This window comes from Mugil cephalus, chromosome 22 (genome assembly GCF_022458985.1).
Source record: "Mugil cephalus isolate CIBA_MC_2020 chromosome 22, CIBA_Mcephalus_1.1, whole genome shotgun sequence".
Taxonomy (NCBI): Eukaryota; Metazoa; Chordata; class Actinopteri; order Mugiliformes; family Mugilidae; genus Mugil; species Mugil cephalus.
The window spans coordinates 14808619-14821499 of record NC_061791.1 but is presented as its reverse complement, the minus strand read 5'-3'; the positions used below and the strand labels follow the sequence as shown (position 1 = coordinate 14821499).

The window sequence follows — 12881 nt, the reverse complement described above, 5'->3', positions numbered from 1 at the left end:
GTGTTGCAGCTCCGTTTAATAGCCCAAATAAATCAGTCGGAGGCAGCTGCCAAGGGATGGACACCCTTGTGTGGCTCAAAGTAGAGCAAAGAGAGCTGTTAATGTCCACTTACAACCCAAGGTTTGCTGCAGAAGTTGTAGATGGAGAAGAGAGAGTTGATGCTGGGGACGCCGCCAAAATGCAGGCCAATCACAAGGTTCCTGAAGTCCTCGCCGGGAATCATGCTGTAGGCATGCTGGCGAACCAGGACGAAGTCTGGCTTGAAAGACCTTTAGCAACACGGACACAGAAAAGAAAGCAGTCAAACCGTGAGTGTTGGGAAGTTCTAAAGTTATCAACCTGCAAGGTTCTAGGAGACTGACTGTTAAGATACGGCATGTTGAAATACAACTAGCGTCTAATAGCTCAACCAATTTTTACAGCTATTGTCTTAAAGGGTGAAGCCATCTGCCTTTGGTATGACATCAACATGATAATGAAACCTTTTTTTACTATTTTACTTTATGACCAATACCAGCAGAGATATCAACATTACTCATCACATGGTAGCACATGTTTTTAATGAGATGAACCACCTTTCTGTTTCACACCTGACACTCAGGTCCTGACCTGCACTCAGGTCAGACACCTCCAGCACACTGGCTACTCCCAGACTGACGGCTCAATCAGCACATTAGCGCACTGTATCCGGCCCTGTGTTTACAGTCAGGGGCTTTATTGTTATTATGGACTGGAGGTGTCGGGGCTGAAGGGCTGAAGGGGTGAGGAAATGCTCCTCGCAGCACCTAATCGTTTTGGACCATCTATCCAATTAACACAACCTAATCCTTTCCTTTACAGACTGTTCTGGGAGTGGGGCCAAGTGGCCAATCGAGCACCTGCAGGGCTCCTCTAAAGTAGCCCTCATTTCACATTAACACAGGGGATCCACTTTGACCGCAGTCATGACAGTTTGCTATAACAGGCCTACCTGAGATTTTTTCTTCAGGAAACAAGTGCTTGGTGCAAAACTAGTATGTAGGGTGTAAAAACCAACACAATAAACACCAAAGAGATACCAAAATATTCTATAAAACTGAGGGGAGATGTAGAGTTTGGTCGTGATTCTCTGTACATTAATGATTTGAAGAGGTGTGTTTCATATGACATGATATTTTGACCACCTGTTATAATAAAAATATGAATGTATGCTGCTTTAATACTGGAGTAAAATGACTGTATATTGGTTACTACAAGCCAACACCCAGTGAACACGGTACATAACAGCTAGATTATCTGCGGATACAGACATTCACACATGCACTTTAAAAATATGCGTGCCCATTAGCACAGGTAAGAACATTAAGACTGAGGGCTGCAGTTCGCGAGCTGAAATTACAACCAGGCCCTCCAACAGGCTCCGGTTCCTCAAGTGTTGCTTATGTTAGACGACACGGACAAGACTGGCAGGACGGCTGAGGAGTGATCTGGGCTCGGCGACAGAGCGACTACAGCTGCTCCTGCTGCACTCAGCCACAGTGGCTACAGACCAAAGGCTCTGCTATTTATACTGAATTGAGCTGTTTATCAAAGCTCCAGAACCAAACCAGACTCGGCGACTTCCTGATAAATATGTGGGCCGATTCGTGTGATGATCCCTTTCTAGCTGACAACTCTCCCAAAGAGAGGCAACAGCAGTTGAACCAAGACATGTATTAACTCATCGGATCAGCCTACAATAATAACAGCTGCATGCGAGGAGAAACTGCCATGGCTGATACGACATATTATTAATGAATCGGTTTATTTTTAGCCTTTGAAATGTAGGAAAACAGTGAAGAAAATGCTCACCACTACTCCCCAGAGCCCAAGATCACATTTTTTTTTTCAAAAAACAAAAACAAACCTATTAAAAAGGGACTTTCACAAAAGACCAGTGAAACCAACAATGCTGTTGGACATTACAGCTCAACTGTGTTGCTAAGTGCGTGCATGTAGAACACAGACTGAACCTTTGTGCTACCTCATTACAACAGGACGGCCAGATGCGGTAGACATTCTGCACAGTGGGATGGCTTTCACCCGGCTACGGTTAATGGAAGCGGTGGCCTATAGCGGCGTAGTGTCGTTGAGGTTTGTCACCCATTAACTTTTTGTTTTGAGTCCCTTCACACGCTCTGCCGAGGCAGGGCTCCCCCACGAGTCTTGGATTAACACTAAAACAGCACATTCGTGTTTCACGATCCGAAACGCTGGGGTCCTGGAGGCACCACTTGACGGGCGATATGCTAATGTGGCCTTTGAATGGGTTATCAGTGGTGCAATAAAGGCTGATAAGAGGCACTGATGGGGGGAAAGCAGGGTCATGGATTAGGATGTGCGGACAGAAAGCATTCATGTAGAATCATGAGACCACTTATACCACTTGAATAGTAAATTTAGTAAGATAGAGACCAGCCAGCTGGAACGGATATCCATCGAGACTGGTTGTTGTTATAGTGAAACAAACCTACAAAAAGGGGAATGTGATTTGGATCAAAACTGAATTATACAGACAGTAACTCATATCTACCATAATCTAAATATGAATATGGGCAGCATACAAGGGACTGTAGCATTACAATGCTGCAACAATCTGTTTTTGTTTTTTTTCTGTCTATTTGTTCTTGACATGTGCCGCTTGCAGTAATGTATAAAGAAAGCATGATCACCTGACAACAGTTCTATGGGGCGTTTTTGCATATTTCAGCTAACGGCTTTGGTTTCGCACATTTAGCTTTATTTTTTTGGTTGAGTCTCACGGCTCTCATCGGAGTTATTTCCAGGACGCCACTAAAATAAACCTATGCTACGCTACCTGTCCAGCACAAAGTAACTAACAGAGAAACCAGCTAGCTGCTTTAATGGAGCATTAATTGAATGAATTTAGGGAATCTGGATATCTCCCTGTATAATTTAACAACAATGTTACAAAAGTTGGTGAATAAGCAACTGCTTGCTATATTGGTTTGATGTGGTTCGTATGTGTACTGGCACCAGTGGGTGAAAAAAAAAGACTGATCGGGTTTAATAGTGTAAGACAGAAAGATAAAAGGAGGGAAAAGTCGGTGATGAAGTGTGACAGTGAAAGTAATGCTCCCAGCGCCATTAAACGTGTTTGAAGCCAGAACACCCAAATCGTAGCAGTCTGATTATTAACACAGAGCTGACTGTAAACACTATGATACAATTTACTGCACACGAGTGCCAACACGATGTTTTCATCAGCATTCCTATCGCAGGAAAGTATTCAAACCCAGGACAATATACTGCCATTTGGTCTCCAGATCCATTTATCATACAGAATCTCTGACCTTCTAATAGGCTCCAAAGGGATGTCTGTATGGTGGGGAACATTTGTCCTCACAACAGCCATGTGTCTGGCTCAAAAGCTGGTGAGGGCCTTATCCTCCTTCATCAGTCTGTCTCTCATTGATAAGGATAATCGCGGTAGGACTCGGTGGGAATGCCACAAATGTCAAACAGAACATACCGCGGATCAGCGCGGCGCTAGGACACAATGGTGCATTGTACCATGCAGGCCCTCCGTCATCAGAGGGAAATGCACCTTGGAGAGAAAAGCTGAAGTATTTCCTTAGGAGAAGAATAAAAAACTGGACAGTATGTCCTGGAAAAGCTGAAAAAAAAAAACTTTTTGTGATAGATTAAGAGCTGTAAACGGAGATGCTATGGCACTAAAGGTATAACATTTTATGATACTGAAACACATCAGACAGTTGATTGATTCAAGTTTTATCTGGGACTAATCTCATAAATCCTTACCCAAAGAACCCTGTGCTCCTCTCTGCGTACAATGACTCCCTACAGTGTAGCCTAGCATCAACTTGTGCTTCCCCGGCCTGGATCTAGGACTCCTTGTGGTTGCGGCTTTGGCGCCAAGCCCGGTGGCACCAGAGTGACCTGGCATCATCTCAGACCCTGGGCGGTGGCCCGGTCACTGCTGCCAAAGCTCTGGCTCGCCTCCAGATGAAGTCCGGGGACTCATCTCCACACCAGGCTGAACACAGTTGAAGGTCACGTACAAAAGAAAAATCAGGCGCCAACCACCGAAATATGAAAGATTTATTTTGATCACACGTGTGAACTCTAAACAGGAGAGGGTGTAACTTGAGCACATCAACCAGCAAAACAAATTAGAGAATGTTTAGTTGCTTAACAGTGATTACGTTGAGGATTTGGAGAGGAGTCCCGTGGGAGGCAGATGTAATGAGGAAAGGAGCTGCAAGAGCAATGGAGTGCCAAATGACCTCTGGCAGAGAGGGAAATGAGTGTTGTTAGGAGTTTGAGTGAATTAGCGAGGCCATTTGTATTCACGGCTATATTACAAAAGCAGAGATGGTGGAGCGGGCCTCACGGCCGCTGTATGCTTTCATTACAGTCACGGAGCTCCTAAAGGAAACCACCCTCAGGTCGCCCAAAGGCATGTCTGCACTCAGCGTGTCTGTGAACGGGATTTATTTGCTCGGTAACAAGATGAACCTGTCTGAGGTATTAGGTGCTGAGGCTGCTCCAGGCAGACAGCTCCTTCCCTGATTAAAATGGACTTTCAAGGGGGTCAAGGGAAGGGGGCGCTTCAGGATTTTCTGTGATTGTCCCTCTCTCTCTCTCTCTCTGTGTGTGTGTGTGTGTGTGTGGGTGTGTGTGTGTGGTCTAAGTGGTAAAGTGTCACCTGAGGAAGCCAAAGGAGGAAAGTCTTGGTGTGTGTGCTGGTGGAATTGAAAGTGGGGGTGGCCCGTTCTGGCTGAGACTGGTAGCTTTCAGCGAAGAAAATTAAATAGCAGGAGGGGGGGAAAAAAAGAATCAGACAAGGATCTGCTAATGTAATCCGGCCACCTCCCTCCCGCCATCTGTGGGACTGAGAATGGGCGAGGAATGTGACAAAGCAGTATGACGACCAGGGCGGTCGGGAACCCCACACACAGAAACAAAATAATAATAATGATAACGCCCATCTGTACAAATGATTCAGCATCATGATGAAATAAGTTTGTCTCATTTGGCAAAATCCTTTCAGCCAACATATTTGTTTTTTCCTTTGTATTGGCGTTTTAGGACTGAAATTGTATGTGATATCATTTCAGGAAATAATGAGAGGAAGCATTCTTTAAGTAAGAACATTCTACGCCCTGTTAAATGGTACCATGTTGAGTTTTCGCTCCCAGTAGCACTATAGAGTGCTGTTTTTAGAATCTAGTTCTGTTTTTGTGCCTTCATGTCAATCCACATATTAGTTCTGATCAGAAATGGTCATGACAGCTTCTCAAAAATGAAAGCAAAGCAAGTAGAGCTCCCCCTGGTGGCTGGCTGCCCTATAGGTCATAAGCTCCACCTCCTCCATGTCAGTGGATGGAACTTGGGTTCAACTAAAACACTAAAATGCACGTCATAATAATATTTTCCAAAGATGGTCAGTAGTTTATATACTGCTGAAGCAAGTCCAAGTGTGCATTTTAATGATTTATGATTCGGTGTTTGACGCAAATTAAAACAGGATGCAACATCATGATGATGATGCTTAACTTACCGTTAACAAACTTACAAACACATGTTGAAATCTAGCCTCAGTTTGCTCATGGGGAGGAAGTGGAGACGTGTCAAGCATTTTTTCTTTTTACAGTGTATGGTCCAGATCCATATTGATGGCTTTATTAAACATTATTGCAGCTTCTTTGTGTGTTTTTGCAAATATCCCAGCATCATATACAAATCAAACAATTGTTGCTATTTCTGTTTATTCTTTTGGTTATGTACCCACAGTTGCCTTCAGACCATTTTTCAAACCGATGTAGATGACTGGTCATCAGTTACTCAAAATGTTTATTTGCTTTTGAACTTAGCTGCACTATCTAGCAAAGTTTTTACAAGATATTGCCAGTTTTGTTTTGTGTGCCAATCTTCATATTATTCCTGATCTATATCTACAGTTTCAGCTACAAATTATTACAGTTTCTTATGGGTTGTTGCAACTATCCAAGCCTGACACAAATCTGTTAACTGTTATCATTGTTATGAGCTCATAGTTGCTTTCAGTTACACACAAATCAAACCATCTAAGGTTTTACTATTTAGTCTAAAAACATTACTGATATCCTACAATTTGAGTGATTGCGTCTTGCAATCGTATTTATACATAATCCGTCATAAATACTGAATGGAGGTTTCACATCAAAATTAGTTTCACATGAGAAAAAATTACAAAAGAGAGAGGCAGATATACCGAATGGAAGCGGTACTAACAAGACATTTTTGGCCTGGAATGGGTTGTTAGTGAGCCTAGTGTAAGCACAATGATCTGTACATGATCATGTGTCAAATCTATTAACAGAACTTCATATTAAATCCAGTTTAAGTGGCTTGAATTGCTTCACCGAGATTCAGTATTCGTGTAAGAGCGAGAACCCTCAACGGTCCAATAATGTGTGCAGCAGCATTAATTAGGTCCTCTAAGACCACTTAAAGATTTTTTTTTGATGTATACCGATACTTTCATACTAAAAGTTCAGTGTTAAATGACAGAAATCACTCCCAACAGTCTAAAACCTACTTTAATTTTACATTCACATTTCAGGCATTTGGCGGCTCCCCAAAACTCCAACTCAATAAACTCCTCAATCAGCAACAGTTAACACACCCACTGCTCCACAGCAATCGCCACTAATTAATCATCTGGTTTTATTAACCCCAGGAGGAGCTGTGAGAAATGGCAGAAGAGAGGAACGCTGCTCTGCGGCTTATCATTCTTTGGCGTCCGTCATCCATCGTTCAGCCAGACCAGCGTTCCCGCTTTGAGCCGAGCTGCTCGCTGGAGGTTTTGGCAGCGCAGAGCGGAGAAGCTAAAGGGCTGACTACAGCAGTGCAGCAAGGAACAACGTGCTGTAACTACTGTACCTTGTGGCGTGTCGCTGTGCTGTACTGCAGGCTCTACAAGGAATGCCACGTTGCACGTCGCACATAGGCCGGTGAGTATTTGGACAGTCACACTTTATTTTGTTCTTTGGGGTCTGTGACTCAGCATATTGAATTTAAAATTACATAATGGATACTATGTCAAAGCGCCAACTCTCAGCTTTTAGGTGAGCCAAGTTGCACCAATACAGAAAGAAGGGTGTTGGGCGTAAAGTGGCCAAGCTTAATGGTCTAAAAGTAATTGGAGAGACTGACATGAAGTCAGGCACTGTCTGAATCAGCAACTCATAGATAGCAGCAGGCTAACATTAAAGGGTAGATTTGGCACTTTAATGTGATTTAATGTGCCCTGAAGAACAAATACAGTGTGTCCACACACTTACGTTCAGACCTCCTTGATCAAAATTATATGTTTTTCATCTCTAACTTGTCCCATTTCCTTTAAATTATTTCAGAACTTATCGTGAACCTGGTAATGAACGTCTGTATGTATGGTTACATGGTTAAATCTAATCTGCTCTACACAGATTAGCCACAACATTTAAACCACCAACTGGTGGCGTGAAAAACATAGATGATCTGGGTCCTGGCAGTTTTCTGAATACCACCAGAACATTGTTGCTAGCACACTCCCGTGACAATAGCAAAAGGTTGTTGTTTTCATCCTGTTGCTTTCAGCTATGTGTTTCTCAGCTAAGCAATGCGTCAGTAACCAACGACCCAAGTGAAATAAAAGAATAAATGATACATGAGACCAGGCCACCTTCTTCCATTGCTCCATGGTCCAGTTCAAATGCTCAAATATCCTTTGTAGCAGCCTTGGGATTTTTCTTTCATCATTGAACCTTGGTCAGTCGTTCACCACTTTCCCCTCCTTGGACCACCTTTACTAGGGACATCTCCAAGCTGCAGGACACTCTGAGAAGGCCCATGTCCATTCTTAGATGAGTCACAACTGCTTTGGAGGTTCAAGGGAGATAATGTTGTGCCTGAACAGTGTATACAGTATGTCAAGCAGATTCATTTGGCATTCATTTGGACTTGTCAAATGTGAATTCAATATTCACTTTTTAGCTCTGTTTTGGTCTCCACCAAGTAGTATTTGGTCCCTAAAAAGCATAACGTTTAATCTTCTCATCTTCCATGTGCAGTTTATAGCTGGACAGGAAGTTTAAACACACATTTTTACTATTTGTAAAAAAGCAGCATGCTAAGACACTTCACTTCTCATCTATGTTGACTTCTTCTAGGATGAGTGACAACAAATGTAATCTTTTTTGGCTATATCATGACCTGAGTGACTGAGAACCTTCACAGAAAAAAGTGATGAGCATAAACCAAACGACTGAGGGGAACTGTGCTTCAGAACCACTTCTACATTACAAATGATCATTTGAACCATTGTTCATAACAACATGCTGATCATGACTATCCTCACGGAACGTGAAGTCACCTCACCAGGCGGTCATCCAGATCACCTGATCATCAGCAGTATCATTCACATCATCTAACAGAGCAGTCTATTTAAAAAGCTTCCTGGACCGAGGCCACTAGTGCCACAGCAAAATGAAACTTCTTTGCTATTTTTGCTTTGAGTAATTACTCAAATCAAAAATAGCAAAGACGTGACTTTTAGGTGAGACAAACACTCATTCAGTATGTATAAGCTGTTATTTTTACTGTCAGCCCACAACAGCTCCTTAAAAGGGTTTTATGACTGCTGAAAAAGACTAGACTGCAAACATCAGCTTCAATAGCCTCCTGTCTACCACAACTTGCTGACACAGCAACCAGTGGCCTAACAGGAATTAAGTTTTGCCAATGATCATCATGTAATCTTAGTCGCCCGACCGCGTTCCCCTCCTTGGACCACCTTTAAAACAGGGACCAGCTGTATCTGTGTGTCCGAATTACAAACCAAAACAGCAAAAGTGTGCAAAACATACACGGAAAAATGTACGACCAGATTTCCTTGCTTAGTCTACACATAGGGTACCATATGAGATTGACTGTCTCCCTTTCAATGGAGATGTTTAGACATCTCATACGTATTTTTCTAATGCACAACATGTCTGAAGGGACAGGAACCTGACTGCATAAACAGCAGTGAAACCACAGAGCTGTGAGAAAATATGGTGCTGCATTGAGTCAGACGAGAGGACGTGTTCAGAGAGCATGCAGGCAGGCCACGGTCAGAGGTCACGGCGTCGTTAACACATCAGGGAGACAAATGGAAAAGCTCAAAGCTGCTATGAACATATACAGCACGGAGTTAAACGTGCCTGTGTGCATGTGCGCAAACCTCACACTGACACAGGGGAAAATGTAATCACACCTTAATTAGTGCAGCAGAAGCATTACAACACTGTTCTGGCTGGGAATTAAAGACACTGCTGTCAATGAAATGTCCAGATTTTACTGACTGTGATCTGAAAGGGACGGATTCTAATCAGTTTACACAGTTACACAGCCCAATCCTTCAGCCAAAGAACCCTCCAGTGTCTTACCCAATGAGGAGACATGACGACTAACTTAAACAAAGCAAAGCCCAAAGTCTGAGCTTGACAATTTCCAGTTGCAGGAACAGTATACATTCATCACCAGCCAATCATACTGCTCACTTCAAACCACCATTATGCTATTTGTAGCAGAGCTCAGAGTCAGAAATGATAAACTGCAGCTCTAAGGCAGTGAACGTTGGCGTTTGCAAGCAAGGCAGCAGTCGCACCATCTGCATCCAATTTGGCCTCTCTATCACCACAGCAATATCACCAAAGAATATTCGAGCCACACAATAACCTCATTGTCAACTCTGACAACAGGTTGCATTGTAACATCAGCCGCATTAGCGCCCCTGGTCGGCGATTATTCTCACTTGACTTGTGCTGCGTGTTCGGATCATTTCCCATAACTGTGCAGAGTCGGGGCCAAAAACACAGACTGGCTGATTATTCTGCGATTCTTCAGTGAGAGCTGGTGGGTTGACACTGAATGGTATGCACATGCACAGATATTTAGAGAATACTGGGTATTGTAATCCAATTTAAAGGGATAGTTGGGTTTCTTTTAAGTGAGGTCGTAAGAAGTACTTAGTGTTATATCTACAGTAGATCAGAGGAATTGGGCTGGTCTTAAAAGTCATGTTTTTTGTTTTTTTTACACCACATGGATGTTCTGGTTCCTGAGTGTCTTTATAGCCACCAGATTCCCATTGATAAACAACAACAACAGAAAAAAAAAAAATGTGATTTTTAAGTTGCAGGACACTGGAGTTACTAGGCATAACCTGACATGTAAACACCTACCTAGACCAGACCAGACAACCCCACGCAATAGCAAATGACAGTCCCCAATGGCAACACCTCCAAATTACATAGGCAATTCCCAAACTGATCCCTAATGTTGTGCCTGAACGGTGTATACGTCAATCAGGTTCATTTGACATTCGTTTGGACTTGTCAAATATGAGTCCAATATACACTTTTTAGCTCTGTTTTGGTCTCCACCAAGTACTATTTGGTCCCTGAAGAGTATAACATTTAATCTTCTAATCTTCTGTGTGCAGTTTATAGCTGGACAGAAAGTATAAACACACATTTTTACTATTCGTACAGAAGCAGCACAACGAGACGTTTCACTTCTCATCTAAGTTGGCTTCTTCAAGGATGAGTGACGACGAATATACAACTCCGGTCACACATGTTTCAATTTCTTTTTTGGCTATACCATGACCTGGGTGACTGAGAACCTTGAAAGAAAATCCAAAGTGATGAGCATAAACCAAAGGACTGACGGAAACTGTGCTTCATAACCACTTCTACATTACAATTGATTATTCAAACCACTGTTCATATCAACATGTTGATCATAACCATCTTATTGTTGTCCTCAAGGAGCGTGAAGTCATCTCTGTCAACCAGATCATCAGCAGTATCATTTACATCACCTAACAAGGCAGTCTATTTAAAATGCTTCCTGGCAAGAGGCTACTACTGCCACTGCAAAACGAAACTTCTGTTTTTAATTGAATTACGCAAAGTAAAAATAGCAAAGACATGACTCTTAGGTGAGACAAACATTCATTCAGTATGTATAAACTGTTATCTTTACTGTCAGCCCACAACAGCTCCATTGAAGGGTTTTATGACTGCTGAAAACCTGACCGCAAAGATTAGCTTCAATAGCTTCCTGTCTACCACAGCTTCCTGGCACGGCAACCAGTGGCCTAATAGGAATTAAGTTTTGCCAGAAGTCTAATCAGACTGCTTAGCTTCTGGAACGGTTACTGGTTGTATAACAACACCACTACAAAACAGTGGTGACAAGCAAGGTTAAAAACGAGTGAGCATGTCGTCTTTCAGTTTTCTACCGACGTAATCACATTAGAGCTTTGACTGGCCGCGATGTTTCTTTGTACACAGCCATGCTCACCACCACAGAGAGAAAACAACTCCGCAGACTGCGTTGGCGAGCGTCTCACCTGACCACTTTGGTGCCACCTTTGTTGACCTGCATGTCCACCATACATCCCGAGCTGACGTAGGAGGCCAGGTTGATGTCTGAGAATTCAGCCTGGGGGAAATCAAAGACAAAAGACGTGTTTAGAGCAGATCCCGTGAGGTCAAGTCTGCGAACAGTGACTAAACCCTGTGACTCAAATATCTTCTGGCTTCTGCACAGAAACATTTTCAGTCATAGTGAAAGTAAAACAGTTTCTTGTGCCATGCTTTAACTCCTCAAAGTCATGTGATAGAGCCAGTTCCAGCACTTTTAACTTGGCGACCATCCATATACTTAAAAAATAACATTTGACATTTCAGCATAGAAGAGATGGGGGACAGAGGGAACTGGTGAGAGAAGGCAAATTAAGTTATCCCCAGTCTGGTGCCTCCTGGACAGTGAAGGCCTTGTGAAAGGCTGTAGCCCGGCTACCTAATGACTGAGTCAAACTCCCAGAATCGCTAGAAAGGAGGGGCGGCATTCGACTTCTGGGAATGGACCATCTTGATGCAGAGAACCACAGAGGGACAATTCAATTGTCCTTGTAATGATTGTCACTGCAGTCCAGAAATCTATTGATGTCAACGCCAAATTTAACAATTTAGCAGCCCTCTTTCACAAACGGTTTCTTATGTAACTGTGTAAATGCCGTGTGAGGAAAAAGGTTCTTGTCCTCTGGTGACGGTTGGCTTTTTAGTAAAGTAAAATAACAGCATCTGAGTACTATAATACAATGTATGAACATATAGCCACTGTAAGTCAAAATATGAAACCACCACGCAGCAGCTTTAATATGATTTAGGAATTTGTTCCCAATTACATGGAAGCCAATCACATCCAAATTCCTGCAAGTAGGAGTCTAGGATCCTACGAAGGCAGTAAAGTCATATCTGCAATGGTTGCTAGTGCACTGCCACAAATCCATTACTTTCAGTCACAAATTCATTTTGAATGAACAGGGAGCGAAGACTTTTAACGTTAACAAGACAAGAAGTGTACAAGCAGCTTGCCTTTCAAAGGAACTGCGCAGCATGTAATCTGTTGTGAATGAAAGTGTGTTTGACAGGCTGTATGTAAAGGAGAAGACTCAGGGAAAGAAAAATCCTCAAAAGAAGATACTGCATTAGTGAATAAAACACCGAACAGCACAGGAGCAACTACACTGGCTATATGACTCTAGGGTTGTCAGTACCAGTTAATTACTATGGTCCAGACTAAAACACACCAACAACTGTCAGATGGATTGTCATTTAGACGGTGGTCAACACAAAGCTAATGAACCCCAGTCAAAGTTATGTTGTTGAACTCAGAGCGGCATTTAGCAGCTTCAGGGCTTGGTGGAGAACAAAATAGAGGTAAAAGGAAACTGGCTACTCTTATGGATGCCTGTGTTTTACTGGGATGGTTGTAGGTATCCATGGCCCCATCTGAGCAT

General features: G+C 42.8%; 1 protein-coding gene across 1 annotated transcript in view; it reads right to left on the bottom strand.

The window, feature by feature from the left end:
• LOC124999778 (synapsin-3-like) overlaps positions 1–12881 on the bottom strand; it is a 111392-nt gene that overhangs the window by 62334 nt on the left and 36177 nt on the right. The window contains exons 4-5 of the mRNA XM_047574809.1: positions 11427–11518; positions 114–270 (exon numbers count right to left, since the gene is read on the bottom strand). Of these exons, the coding sequence (XP_047430765.1) occupies positions 114–270; positions 11427–11518 (249 nt within the window). The remainder of the gene's footprint in view (positions 1–113; positions 271–11426; positions 11519–12881) is intronic.